General features: G+C 45.9%; 2 protein-coding genes across 2 annotated transcripts in view; one reads left to right on the top strand and one right to left on the bottom strand.

Moving 5' to 3' along the window:
• The window catches only part of pcxb (pyruvate carboxylase b), a 130,639-nt gene that overhangs the window by 41,776 nt on the left and 74,600 nt on the right, over positions 1-14,263 (bottom strand). The gene's annotated exons all lie outside the window — the stretch shown is intronic.
• On the top strand, positions 4,729-11,954 carry LOC115817054 (leucine-rich repeat and fibronectin type-III domain-containing protein 4). The gene is made up of 2 exons (XM_030780295.1): positions 4,729-6,461; positions 10,763-11,954. The coding sequence occupies exons 1-2, from the start codon at positions 4,729-4,731 to the stop codon at positions 11,952-11,954; spliced, it is 2,925 nt and encodes a 974-aa protein (XP_030636155.1).

Genomic DNA, 14,263 nt, shown 5'->3' with positions numbered 1-14,263 from the left:
AGTCAGACAGAGCTATCAGCAACCTCGACTAAAGCCCCCCCCCCCCCCCCCCCCCAAAAAAAAAGCCAAAATAACAAAACAACTGCAAACAAAACTCAAGGGGAACAAATATAAAAAAACAGTTAAATAAAAAATTACTTCAACAAAACCCTTGAAGTTCAGAGCTATTGCGTACTCTAGTATCGATATCTTTTCGTAGACGAAAACATTTCTTTTTTTTTTTTTTTTTTCCCCTCAAAGAACAACAGATAAAGTTCACATCATGAAAGTCCAGAAAAGACAAAGAAAAATGACAAGCAGTGATGCAAATCTAAAGAAGATTTTCTAAGACTTATAAAACCATAAGAGGGTTTATCAAGTTTACTGGTTTATAGTCAAGTTAGTCATATATATGTGGCATATGATGACGTAGCGCAGCTGTTAAAAGAGCAGCGTGTAACTGTGTGTGTGTGTGTGTGAATGAACAGAGGAGGTGATTCATATGTGAATGACAGCAGTTCTGTGCTTATAAAACACTGAAGCCCCACAGTTAAATCAAGGCAGCCATTTTGTCTTCTTCTCCACAGATGTCAAGCAACTCACTAATGCCTGAAACAGCCACTCAGAATTTGTCTGTGTTTGTGTGTGTGTGTGAGCGCACACATAAAAGCAAAATGTTCATACTGTGCAAATTTAGGGGTGTAAATTTGCATGTTTGTGTTGCTTCTGTGTGTGTGTGTGTGTGTATGTGTGTGTGTGTGTTTCTAATAGCTAGCCATCAGTGTTGGGGTATTGGTGAAAGTGGCACAGTGGGAGCTGCTAAGTGTGAGTGTGTGTGTGTGTGTGTGTGTGTGTGTGTGCGTGCACGTGTGTGTGTGTGTGTTGACAGTAGGGGCTGAGGGAGTTGTTAAGTGCAGAAAGATGTCCCCGCTGGATGGCCAAATATGTTACACATTAGTGAAAGAGCCAGAATACACACACACACACACACACCCACAAACACAAACACATACACACTGCACACTGGATACTACTGACTGATGCTTTGTACTTTTTGTCCTTTCCCATCCCGAAAAATGAGTTACAGGCGACATAATGGTTTTTGTAGAGACATAACTGGCTCTTATTGTCCTACACACACACACACACACACACACACACACACACACACAGAGGCTTTCACCCCGGGAGGTGCCCGAGAGGAAAATTAGTGCTGCCTATACTAAGGCCGGTGCTGGCATGCACAAAGTCAGAAGAGCACAGAAAGAGAGACAAATACATCCAGACAGAATAAACACACACACACACACACACACGCACACACACACACACACACATACACACACACACACACACGCGCACACGCACACATACACAAGCTCACACACACACACATACACACACACACACGCGCACACGCACACATACACAAGCTCACACGCTCACACGCTCACACGCTCACACGGACACACATGCTCACACGCACAGATAGTTCAGTGAAAGTCAGCACAGAGGAAAGAAAGTTGGAGGGAGAGAGAGAGGGAGAGAGAGAGAGAGAGAGAGAAGAAGAGGGGAGGGGAGGAAGAAGAGGAATGATAATGTAAAGGAAGGTCTGCTATCTATCTTGGCAGGATGGATCGATGAAGGAGGGAGACAAGATCTGTTTCAGCTGCTCCCCTCTCAGGTGGCCCAGGCTTTCAGAGAGAACAAGAGAGAGAGAGAGAGAGAGAGAGAGAGAGAGAGAAAGGGAGGGAGAGAGAGATGGGGGGGGGGGCCTGCTTTGACTGATGCACCATCACCTCTTAGGTTACTTCAAGGGCAGACTGAAGAAAGAGGGAACAGGTGATAAAGGGAACAATACAAGGGGCCAAGAAGAGAGAAAGAGAAAGAGAGGAGGGGTCGAAAAAGAGAAGAGGGAAACACGGCCGAACGAATCAAATGGTCGCAGGAAGACGGGTAGAAAAAAACGAGTGGGGAAAAAAAAAACCCCGGAACGTTTCGTTCTTCCGTATTCTTTCTCTCTTCCTCCAATGCATCCTTCCGTACCATTCTGCCTCGTCCCTTAGCTCAATCCGTCTCCGCTGTTCTCTCGTTTCTTAAATCCTCTCTCTTTCTGCCTTTCCCTCTGCCCCCATTTGGGCCGCCTATTCTCTCCTATTTCTTGCAGTAGCAGACACTGTTCTCTCTCTCTCTCTCTCTCTCTCTCTCTCTCCAGAGGGTATTGCCCTCTCTAGTTTCAGACAGCCTGTGTTCTCTGCAGCATTGTTCCAGCTGAGGCCCTGCTCCACAATGCTGACTCCCTTCTCCTCTGACCATAACCTGTCTAATGTGATCACAGGCTTTTTCAAATGGACTGAATCAATCGACCCAAGGCAATCTGTAATATCGAGAGACATGCACGTTATGCTAATCTAATGTGGCTACAGTAAGCAACACAACGTACTCATTCTAGTGGCATAATGGCTTGTAACAGGGGTTAGATGTTCCTCTAACGGTGCGAGTAAGGTTAAACTATTCAAACAGTAAGAAAGTGTAATTATGATGTAATAAACATATAATGACCACCGATTAGTGTGTAACCATCATGGAACTACTCGAGTGAAATTGATGCTGGTATCGTGGCGCTTCCAAAAAAAAAAAAAAATGTGTGTTTAATGATTATTTGTTTGCTTGCTATTTTCTGCTCTGTTTTTTTTTCTCTGTTTGTTTGCATAAATCTCTGAGCGCTGCCGTGAATATGAATATAATTTTAATCTTGCCTCCCCGGTGCTAAAGATCTTGCAATCTCTTTGGACAGTTTGGTGAATAGTAAATCTGCTGTTATTGAGAGTAAGTGCAAAAAAAAACACTGAGCCAAGTCCCTGATTTACTTATTTTAAATCTGATTAGCTAGCATTTGGGATATTTACTAGACTGATATAAAACATTTCAATTAGCAAATAATCCTCAATTTCTCATATCTCTCGTCCTCTGTCTTCCTCTCTCTCTCTCTCTCTCTCTCTCTCTGTCTTTGTCTCTGTCTCTCTCTTTCTCTCTCCTCTGCCCATCAGTTGTAAACATACTCTGACATACTTGCTCATGGTCCACTGCGAGTTTGTTCTGTTACAAGGTCTGGTTTCTTTATATTAATACAGACAGCTCTCTGTGTAGTCGAGGTGAGAGTCCCTGGTCAACTGTGGATGTGTTGTACTTTTAAATGATTTTGTTGGCTTCGGAGCAGAACATAGCAGAGGTTCTGCAGTGGCTTACCTAGACTCCTCCAATGAATCTCTCTCTCGCTCTCTCTCTCTCTGTGTCTGAATCTACAGAAAACTCGACAGTGACAGCAAAGATTGTCACAGGGAAAACAATATCTTAATACTGAATCATTAATGCATTGACCATGCTTAGTTGGAACTCATTATCACTCAATTTCAATCACTCATGACCTTGTGTTTTCCCTTGTTCACTCGTGGGCTACTCGGGGTATGCATGAACAGGAATGGATTAACGTCATTTTACTATTGTTCATTCTTTAGCACTTAGTAAAATGATATCACATTTCTCTTCTTCTTACACAATTCTCTTCGGAATTCAATAGGACACCCAGGTGTTCGTGCTATTTCTTTGAAAACAGTTATTGTGCTATTGTTACGTTCTATCGCTACTGTTTATGATACCGCTGTTACACAGAAGAGCTCTTCTCTGCTTCTGTTTGTTCAAGCTCGTGTTTCTTTGGCATGACGCCATTTCTACCATTCATGGGGTCTGGGCATCCAAACCTCAGTCTCGGCACTCAGGCTGGCTTAATGGTGCCTGTCCTTTTGGCACAAGCATGTTTCCTCATTAGGAAACTTAGATATTTATTATGGTTTTTTTTGTTGTTGTTCATACACTGGGGTGTTAGTGTTGACTGTATCTTTACCAAGAATCTGCGTGGAGCTTTCAGTTCGTGCCAGTGATATAATCACCGTAATCTCCGTAATCATGAGAGGAAAACTGGGTGCAGTGGGACGGTGTGCTGGTTCTGGTTTGAGTCAGGAAGAAGCGCTGGTCTTTTTTTTTCTTAACCTGGCGGGCCTAACACAGGAGTTGAACTTAGACTGTTTTCTGTTTGGGTAAATGATAAGTGGTTATAGTGATTCCACCTTTTTAGGGATGCGTTATATATATATGATATGCAGTTTTCCTCCAGATGCTGGTTTTGTCTGGTGAAACCGTTGTGTTTGTTGCACTCCACTCTACTTGTCTGAGACGTTTCGGGATGTTACTGAGCGCTTTTCTGAGAAGTTGTGGTTATAGAGGCTTGGTAATGGTCTGTGTGAGAAAGTGAGATTGTGGTTTGTGATTCAGTCTCTCTGGAGAGTGGTGGGCTGTGGGGTCTACAGTAGCATTCATACACCACAATGCTTTACAGAAATTTCACGCGCTATAAAGCAGATAGGGACCGCATGGAGATTGCACAGTGTGAGGAGAGTGCTACTCTATAATGCACCGAGCCACAAACAGAGGGAAAATGGAAAACACACACAGACACACACACTCATACACACACACACTCACCTACACTAATGTACACACGTGAATGTACACAGACTGAAATACAGTCAGAATGGATTCCAATATGACTTCAGGGTTGATCTAAGATAAAAAGATTTTTGAGAAAGCATGAGACATGAACACACACACACACACAAACACACGAAAATAACATAACATTCTCTCTTTCTCTGTTTTAATCCTAGGTCTGTGGATAACTCCTTTTCTACCATGCCAGACTCCCCACCCCCACACCCACTCAAAAAGTCACATCCGTCCATCATTCTGTGCCATCCTGCCAGTCACAATCGCTCTTCTTCTCTTCCTCCTTATTCATCTATTCATCTCGGACAGTCTGTCCTCAAAACATCCCGCAAACTCCGCCCACCCTCTCTTTGCCTGTGGCCAAAGTATCCCTGCGTCTGCTTCCCTCCCCCGTCCCACATAACCACGTCCCCTCCCTCATTTCACTGGCTGACACTGGTCACGTGCGTGTGCCTGTTACCCGTCCTCATTGGCCAAATCCCAGGAGCACTGGCAGGGGAGACGTGGGGCGTGGTTTCGGCCTGTCCGTTCCACTGCGTGTGCCGGAACCTGTCGGAATCTCTAAGCACGCTCTGCGCGGACAAGGGCCTTTTGTTTGTCCCGCCCAACATCGACCGTCGCACCGTCGAACTTCGTCTCGCGGACAACTTTATCCGAGAGGTTGGAGGCGCAGACTTTGCCAACATGACCGGTCTGGTGGACTTGACGCTGTCCCGAAACACCATCAACTACATTCGACCGATGGCCTTTGCCGACCTGGAGAGTCTGCGTTCACTCCATCTGGACTCCAACCGTCTGACCGAGCTCGGCCCACGTGACCTCTCTGGATTACTAAACCTCCAACACCTCATTGTCAACAACAACCAGCTCACCAACATCTCCTCGGAAGCTTTTGATGACTTCTTGCTCACTCTAGAGGATCTGGATTTATCCTACAACAACTTGCGCAAGGCACCTTGGGATGCCATCCAGAACATGGCCAGTCTACACACGCTCAACTTGGACCACAACCTCATTGACCAAATAGCTGAGGGTTCCTTTAGCGAGCTGTACAAACTAGCACGACTTGACATGACCTCCAACCGCCTGCGGACCCTTCCCCCCGATCCCTTGTTTGCCCGTTCCCAGACGGGCGTAATCAGCCCCACACCATACAACGCTGTAGTCATCCTGAACTTTGGGGGAAACCCGTTACACTGCAACTGCGAGTTACTATGGTTACGTCGCCTGGTTCGCAGCGATGACATGGAGACTTGTGCAACGCCTCTCCACTTGGCTGGGCGGTACTTCTGGTCTATCCCAGAGGAGGAGTTTACCTGCGAGCCTCCTCTCATCACGCGTCACACTCAAAAACTGTGGGTACTCGAGGGTCAAAGGGCGACTCTAAAGTGTCGGGCCATTGGTGACCCTGAACCAGTGGTGCACTGGGTCTCCCCCGACGACCGGATTGTAGCTAACTCCAGCCGCGTCACCTCCTTCCGCAACGGTACCCTGGAGATCTTGGTAACTGTAGCCCGTGACGACGGAGCCTACACTTGTATAGCCATCAACGCTGCAGGTGAAGCCACTGCTTTGGTTGACCTGAAGGTCATCCCACTCCCTCACCGTGGTAACGGGACCGTGACATTGGTCCGTGACCCGGGGTCATCTGATATTACCACAGGGAAGACTGGTAATGGACAGAGCCCTAACCCAGATAATACTGCCCCGGAACAGCAGGAGGGAGAGGAGGAGGAAAGAGAGAGTGACGCGGAGGACGGAGGCGGTGATGGCGGAGAAGAGCAAATGGTGGGGGTACAGGGGGTGACCTCCACTTCAGCTCAGGTGCGGTGGGATCGGGGACGACTGTCTGGATCTTATCTGGTGTGGATGTACCAAATCCAGTATAACTGCACAGCCGACGAAACGTTGGTTTACAGGTGAGCGAAAACGGCCGAGCGAGCTTGTTACCATGACGACCACATATCGCTCATTCATTGCAAACCAACATTACCACGCGTACGGCTCTGCGTGTCTTATTATAAACGACACACACACACACACACACAAAAAAAAACCAAATTGATAGAGCGAAACTCATTAGAGAGTTCATGCAAATTGCTTTGTGAAAAATGCATGTGTACATGGATTAAAAGGATATGCACACAGTAATGTATGAAGAGCAGGACAGAGAAACAGCACAAATGTAAGCTCTGCTTATTCGGAGATATTTGTTTGTGTTTGCATGGTGATTACCGTATCGTAGAATGTCAAACAGACTTAGGGTGGCATTTGATTCTGTTCCTCTACTCTATATTTCAAGCCAGTGCAGAGCATTATTAAGGAGCACATTTAATCAGACTTACTGCTTGTGCTCATACCTCAGTCAGGAAGCAGATTTGAATGCTTGTTTCCATTTTTGCATGCTCTCTCTCTCTTTCTTTTTTTCTTTTTTTTTACTGCTGTACACTAGAACCCTAGTCCTGTTCTGGGGAATCCATGTGTCTCTATCATACTTCAATCATTTCTAACAACCTAGCAACATACTTGGTGTTTATATTAAAGATAAATTTGCTTGTGTTCGCCGCCCGCCCGAGGGCCGGCAGGATATTCAGTCTATTCACCATCAGACGTGTTCAGACCATGTTCAATATATCACAACCTAGCCCTGAGGAGACAATGTCTACAGCAACTGACACACAGCTTCACCCTGACTATGTCCCGTTAGGATTACCAGCACAGGCAATGATGAGAGAGAGAAACAGAGAGAGAGAGAGAGAGACAGCGAGTGAGAGAGAGGAATTATGGGAGGCTGTCACACGGACATTGTAAGTGACAGGAGGTCCGAGCAAAGGGGAGAGAGGGATAAAGAGGAGGGGAGGGAAACAGAAAATGAGAGAGAGAGAGAGAGAGAGAGAGAGAGAGAGAGAGAGAGAGAGGAAGAGTTTGACAGAAGACTCTGGAGAGAGAATAATGAAGTCTGTAAATGCGCTTAAACTGCAGAGCCAATAAGTGTGTCACAACCTATCCCATTGACGGTAAGAGACAGCAGGGGGAAAGAGAAAGAGAGAGAGAGAGAGAGAGAGAGTGAGAGAGAGAGAGAAGGGAGCTTTTATCCACCTGGATTAAGTTAGGTGTCAGGAAGTGAAGCTCTGTAAAGCACAAGAGACAAAGGGGCCTTGCTGTGAACTAGCAGAAAATGAGAACAAACACCGAGAGGTAGGGAGAGGGAGAGCTAAGCATGAGACTGAGGGACAAACAGAGAGAGAGAGAGAGAGGTTTGGGTGTGATAGAGTGATGTGAGAGGGTGTTGATGAGAGGGAAAAGAGAGAACAGACGGTCAAGAAACCAGACAGAGGCAGGATTGGGGTTAGTGAGAGAGAGAGAGAGAGAGAGAGAGAGAGAGAGAGAGATGAGATGAGATGAGATGGGATGAGGAACAAATGAATGAAAAGCTGACAGATGAGAACAGCGTAGGGGGAGAGAAAAAGAAAAACAAGTGGCCCAGTACTTCTCTCTCATCTCAGCTGATCTCATTTCTCTCTCTTTTCTCCCTCTCTAGGGTTCTAATAATTGCCTGTTTCTGTGTCATCAGCCTAACAAATACTCCCCTGTCAGTTCTTACTGCATCGTGTCAGTATATTCACATGCATGTGTGGCTCTGCGTGTGGGGCTGTGTGTGTGTGTGTGTGTGTGTGTGTGTGTGTGCGCGTGGCAGTGTGCACTCTCTCTCTGTCTGACATAGCGTGGCTATGCAAGTGCGTGTGTACACACACACACACGCACATAGAATAAGAGCCACTAGATGGAAAGGTCAAGCCCCTCTTCTAAAGCTGTGTGACAACAGCACTGGCTGTGCGTCTGATTGGACGGTCTCTTCTCTGAAAAAGTATCAGGATGAAAAGGGGAAAAAAAAAAAAAAGCGTCCATAGATGTCTGTCGCCATGCATTTGCACTCACACGTGTCTATGCATGTTTACACAGATTTGATCATTCGCCATTTGCCTTGTCCTTTGATCTGTACAGATTGGCTATACACGGCCTACTGAGCAAGGCATGCCAATACATGTCTCCAACTGTCCAGACAGCAATCCACAAGATGTGAAAACATACAACCACACACACACACACACACACACACAAACTAACACTACCACCAACAGTCCCAAGCTATTTCTACATGTGCTCAGCTACAGAAATATGGATTTACCTTTTTCATGTTTTATGAGATATATTTCACCTCAGATGAATGTACACGAGAATAAGTGAACTCGAGAAAAAAAAAAAGAAAAGGCGAGAAATAAAAACCCAAAGGTGCTGTACAGCTTCAATAGACACACACACACACGCGCGCGCGCACACACATATGTATACATATTGACAATCTCTGTCTCTATGCATTTTTAAGGAGGCAAAACATTGCCAGCGTACGGGCTGTCAGTATCCTTAGCCCCTCATTCATATGCGGCGCTGGTTTGCTAAGCCTTCAATGACAGCCACTGGTCAAATTCACCCTAGGACACGAACGGAACTTCCCTGGCGGAGCTTTAGTTAAACTGCGCCTCCGCGTATCGTATCAAAATTCATACATTCCGCCTGTTTTCCCATTCATCCTCATACAACAAGACAGGACATATTGGCGCTTGGCTCGAGCCCTTGCGATATCACTGCAGTTATGACTACATGTGTATGAGGGCCTTGACATTAATGTTTGCTTATGTTTCATAGAGGGCTTTTTTTTTCACGTTTCTCTTGAGCTATAGCCGGGAAAAAAAAACCAACAACAAAACAAGGGCAAATATTGACTCAGTGCAAATCCATAAATATCCAAACATAAGAGCACGGAGAGAGAGAGAGAGAGAGAGAGAGAGAGAGAGAGAGCGAGGTGACCTTGGCCACTAACTCATAATTTACAGCCAGACATGCTTAATAGAATTCAACTCCAGAATGACAGAATTACTCAGGCTGGCACAGAGAGAGAGAGAGAAAGAGAGAGAGATGTGGAATGAAAGAAAGAGGGAGGGGTGAGAGGAGGGCTTGGTGAGTGAGGAAATGTTCAAAAGAAGAAAAAAAAAGAAGGAAAATTGAGTGAGTGGAGGAAGAATAGAGAAAAAAAACATATAGGGAGAGACAGACTGATAGAGGACAGTAAAAGAGATGGAAAGAGAGAGAGAGAGAGAGAGAGAGAGAGGAAAAGGTCGCTGATGCAGACGGAGAGAGAGGGAGAGAGAGAGAGAGAGAGAGAGAGAGGGAGTGTGTATACGGAGGAGGAACGAAAGGGTGAAATGAGATGAGAGGGAGTAATTGAGTGATCAAGAGGCGAGAGGAGTCATGTATAAAGGGGAGAGAGAGAGAAGGAGTATGGAGGAGGGTGGTGGTAGAGGGTGGGTGGTGGTTAAAACCGTGACTAATAGGGGATTTTAAATGGCTCAAAGTCTTGGCAAGAACTTGCAATTACATGTCAGTGACAAGAGATATTGTGTATTGTTCTACCCGGTTTATGTGAAGTTAGACGAAGGGTTCCCTGAACGCTGGCTACAGGTTTGTGTGACAACATAACACCAGCGCAGATACGTTCTCAATGCTGCGCCCAGTATGAAGGCAATAATGGAACACTTAGAGAGATGTATGTGTGTGCGTGTCTATGTATGTGTGCGAAAGAGAGAGAGAGAGAGAGAGAGAGAGAGAGAGAGAGAGAGAGAGGGAGAGGGAGAGAGAGAAACAGAAAGGGTATGTGACTTCTCCCTTAACCGCTCTCCTTTTTAACTCACATATTCGCCAAACCCACACTCAAAGAAAGTCTCTCTCTCTTTCTCTTTTACACACACACACACACACACACACACACACACACACACACACTGAAACACAGATATTATAGAAAATAACCCTTCATACCACACTCTGTCTTCCTATTGTGGGTTATTGACTTAATTTCCTTCTCTAGTGGGACTTGAGTTGAGCTGCTCCATTCTCCCCTGGCTCTTCCATGCTGATATCCGCCAAATTATGATGCATTATGAACAACGTTCACTTTTCATAATTCTATTCTGTTCCTCCACTTGATTGGATAATTTTTTTTTCCCTCTCGCTCTCTCTCCTGAGTTTCTATCCCCATCTCTCTCCTCCAGTCCTCCTCCGTCCTCATTTAAGTCAACATCTTCTCTTTGCTTTACTGATATTTCTTTTAACTGCAATCTCTCTCTCTCTCTCTTCGTCCCTCCCTCTCTCTTTCTCTCAGAATCTTGCCATCCACAAGTGACAGCTTCTTGTTAAAGAACTTGGTCTCCGGTGCAGACTACAACCTCTGTGTCCTAGCCATTTTTGATGACACCATCACGTCGCTGGCGGCCACAAAAGTGCTGGGTTGCACCCAGTTCAGCACGAAGGACAATTACCCAGATTGCCGATCACTACAGGCGCATTTCCTGGGCGGAACTCTGACCATATTGGTGGGCGGAGTCGTCGTGGTTACGCTCCTGGTGTTCACCGTGGCGTTGATGGTGCGTCACCGTGTGTGCAGTAACCATGACGACCAGTACGACTTTGGAGATGAGGTTGGTTGTTCCGGATCCTCTTCCCCACCCCTTCCTGCCAAGGGAAGTAACGCCCTGTCTCAGAGCAACGGGAACGGGGATGTAATGATGGTTGTGTTGCCCAATGGGATGCTTCAGAAACAGAGAGGGGCGGGATCACCCCCTAAACCACCTCCGAAATCTAAACCCCAAACTCTCCCCAAGCCCAAAGTCAACCTGGACGTGTACCGGGCAGGGCAAGGGGGAGGGTCGGGTTCGGAGAAGACACTGCCGCCCTATACCCCAGAGACTGAAAGAACGCCCCTGTATTACAGCCCCAAAAACTGCTCTCCCTCCACACTGCCCCGCCAATCACGCCTGTTAGGGGCGGGGCAGCTCAAAGTACGCTCCACCAATAGAGACGTGAACAAACGTGCCAGTTTTAGCCTAGCTGTACCTCCTCACAACGGAGGGGACGTCAGCGACAGGCGGTTCAGCACGGGAGGTGGCGTGGTGGTTAAACGCGGATGCGGAGACAGCCAGTGGAACTCTTCCTTGGCCTATCAGAGCCCCGCCTTGCCTTCCCGCAGCCCCATTCACGGGGCCCTGCGGCCCAAGCGCAGCTCGTCCTTCGACATGGGCGAGATAGCCACCACCACCTGCTACAGTTACGCCAAGCGACTGAGCGTCATCTGGACCAAGCGAAGCCAGTCGCTCCACGGCATGCTGGTCCAATGCGCTTCGGCGACCAGCACCTCGACGACCAGCAGCGGGAGCGGAGGCGATTTCACCGCGCGGCACGCGCAGGGCTACATCCACGCCTACAACGCGACCAACTCCAATTCCAACGTACCAAACACAGAGACTACAGATGCAAAGAAAGATAAAAAGGAGGAACTGGAGGAGAGCGTTGTATAGAGAGACAGGCAGATAAAAAAAAAGAAAAAAAGAAAAGGTGAGTAAGGGATAGATCAAAAGAAAGGCAAAGATGAAAATAGGGAAGGATTGTCAGAGAGAAGGTGAATATTGATGCAGCAGACAATACAACAGAGAGGAGCTGATGTATGCAGAGGGAAGGTGGTAATGTTAGAAAGGTGAAATGCAGGGATTACACGTTAATTGTTGAATTGTGTGTGTGTGTGTGTGTGTGTGTGTGTGTGTGTGTGTGTGTGAGGGATAATGAAAAGGTTTAAGCAAGCTTGATAAAAGTGAAAAGAAAGAAAGAACGAAAGAAAGAACGAAAGAAAGGTGGAGGCAAGCAGGGAGAGAGAAAGAGAGAGCGAGGGCGAGAGAGAGAGAGAAGTCAGAGACAGAGAAAACTCTTGATGGATTACACACACTAAAGGGACCTTATGAGACGGGGGGAAAACAAAATACCACACACACACAAAAAAAAAAAAAAACCCAACAACAAAAGAAGAAGAATGAAACAAAAAGTCTCATTAAGGATAATTAAGGTCTGCAGGAGGACGAGCGGAACAACAGCCCCGACGGGCGAGATCAAATGGAAAAGCCGAAAAACGTGATGACACACGGGCGATGATCAATTAGCCGTCCTGTCGCTAGGATTACAGTCGCTGTGCCACTGTGTGGAAATGCCGAGTCACGCCCGATCAATCAGACACGATCAATCGATAGCGCTGGCACCGTGTCACTCGGACCTGCTATTTCAGCTAATGGGGGAATGCGCTAGAACACGGGTTAGGGATGCTTGGTACGCCCACGGAATGACAATGACACGGGGACGGAACAGCCTGGGCGACTTTGCAGCCACTGATCGAATGGTAACGGAATTTGAGTTTGTCTGTGTTTGTGACAGAAGAGAAAGAAAGACAGAGAGAGAGAGAGAGAAAGCGAGAGATCTGGGTAGATAAAAGAATATTTCTCACAGGAAGACACAAATGAGAAGAACCCCTAAAATCCTTATGTGACATCACTGGTTCCATCAAGTCATGTGACACCACAAACCATCCAATAGGGGAATGTATTTGAGAAATTGTAATATTTTGAAGGCCTAGTATCATAAATAAAGAAAAGATAAAAACCCAATAGAGGTTCATAAAATAGACAACATTACTGATCTATGATATTTATGTGCAGGGGACAGAGAGAAACCATTATAATGCAAAGACTAATGACTGATAAAATGACACAATGTCAAAAACATGTTGTTGCCATTTTTTTTTGTTTCCTTATTGTTTTTACGAATGATATTAGAATAAAAAAGAAGTGCAATTTTGTTGCAGTCGTTCATGACTAGGAATCATTAAGATGATTATTATTAGTAATACTACATATGGATGTAAACAAAAACAAAAAGAAAAAAAAATTAGACCAACTGATAATCATCTTAATGGTTGTGTTTATGTTGGATTTTATTTTGCCAAAGTAAATATTGTTACCTTGACTTGATATTCTAAATTAAAAAAAATGAATAAAATGTAAGAAAAGATCTTGGATTGAATGTATGGGAAATAGTCCATTGGGGGTTTGGGGTTTGTGTCCTCTCAAAACAGCAAGGCAAATGGTGAGGGAAAGAAAACGACAGAGCGCTTAAGAAGAAAAAAAAAAAAACGAGATGTTTTTGTCTTGCAACTTTTTTGTGGCTTCGGCATTAAGATGACGATTGCATTTTGCAGAATGCAATCTATTTCTGTTTCCATGCAAATCAGTGTGTGTGTGTGTGTGTATGTGTGTGTGTGAATGCCTGAGTGTTTGTTAAGGCGGCTATCTGTCATTCTTGCATGTTGTCTGCCATGTCAGAATAAAGATTTACACACGCGTGCAGACACTTTGCTTTTGTTCACATAACTCTCTCTCTGTGTTTGCACTGCAGCTGCACACTCTGATAGCTCCTGAGGAGGGACAGAGTGTGAGACAGAGATAGAGAGAGGGAGAAGAGAGAGAGAGAGAGATAGAGAGAGAGAAGAGAGAGGGCTGGAGATAGGAAGGACACTACAGTCTGACATATTGCTGACGCAGAAAGAGAGAGAGAGGGGGAGGAAGTGAGAGAGAGAGAGAGAGACCATAGACTGTGAGGGATAAATGGACGAATAGAGGGGCAGACAGACAGAGAGAGAGAGAGAGGGAGAGAGAGAGAGAGAGGGGAAGGGAGGATGGAAAAGACATTGTGTCCGTAATGTGTGCGCTAGCGTTATTTTTGTCATGTAAGTACTTTCAGAATTTATCGCCTTGCCAATAAAGCCCATTTAGGCAGGACTGAGGTG

This window comes from Chanos chanos, chromosome 7, assembly GCF_902362185.1.
Source record: "Chanos chanos chromosome 7, fChaCha1.1, whole genome shotgun sequence".
Lineage (NCBI taxonomy): Eukaryota > Metazoa > Chordata > Actinopteri > Gonorynchiformes > Chanidae > Chanos > Chanos chanos.
Note: the sequence above shows the minus strand (reverse complement) of the source record. Positions and strands in the feature narration are given on the sequence as shown.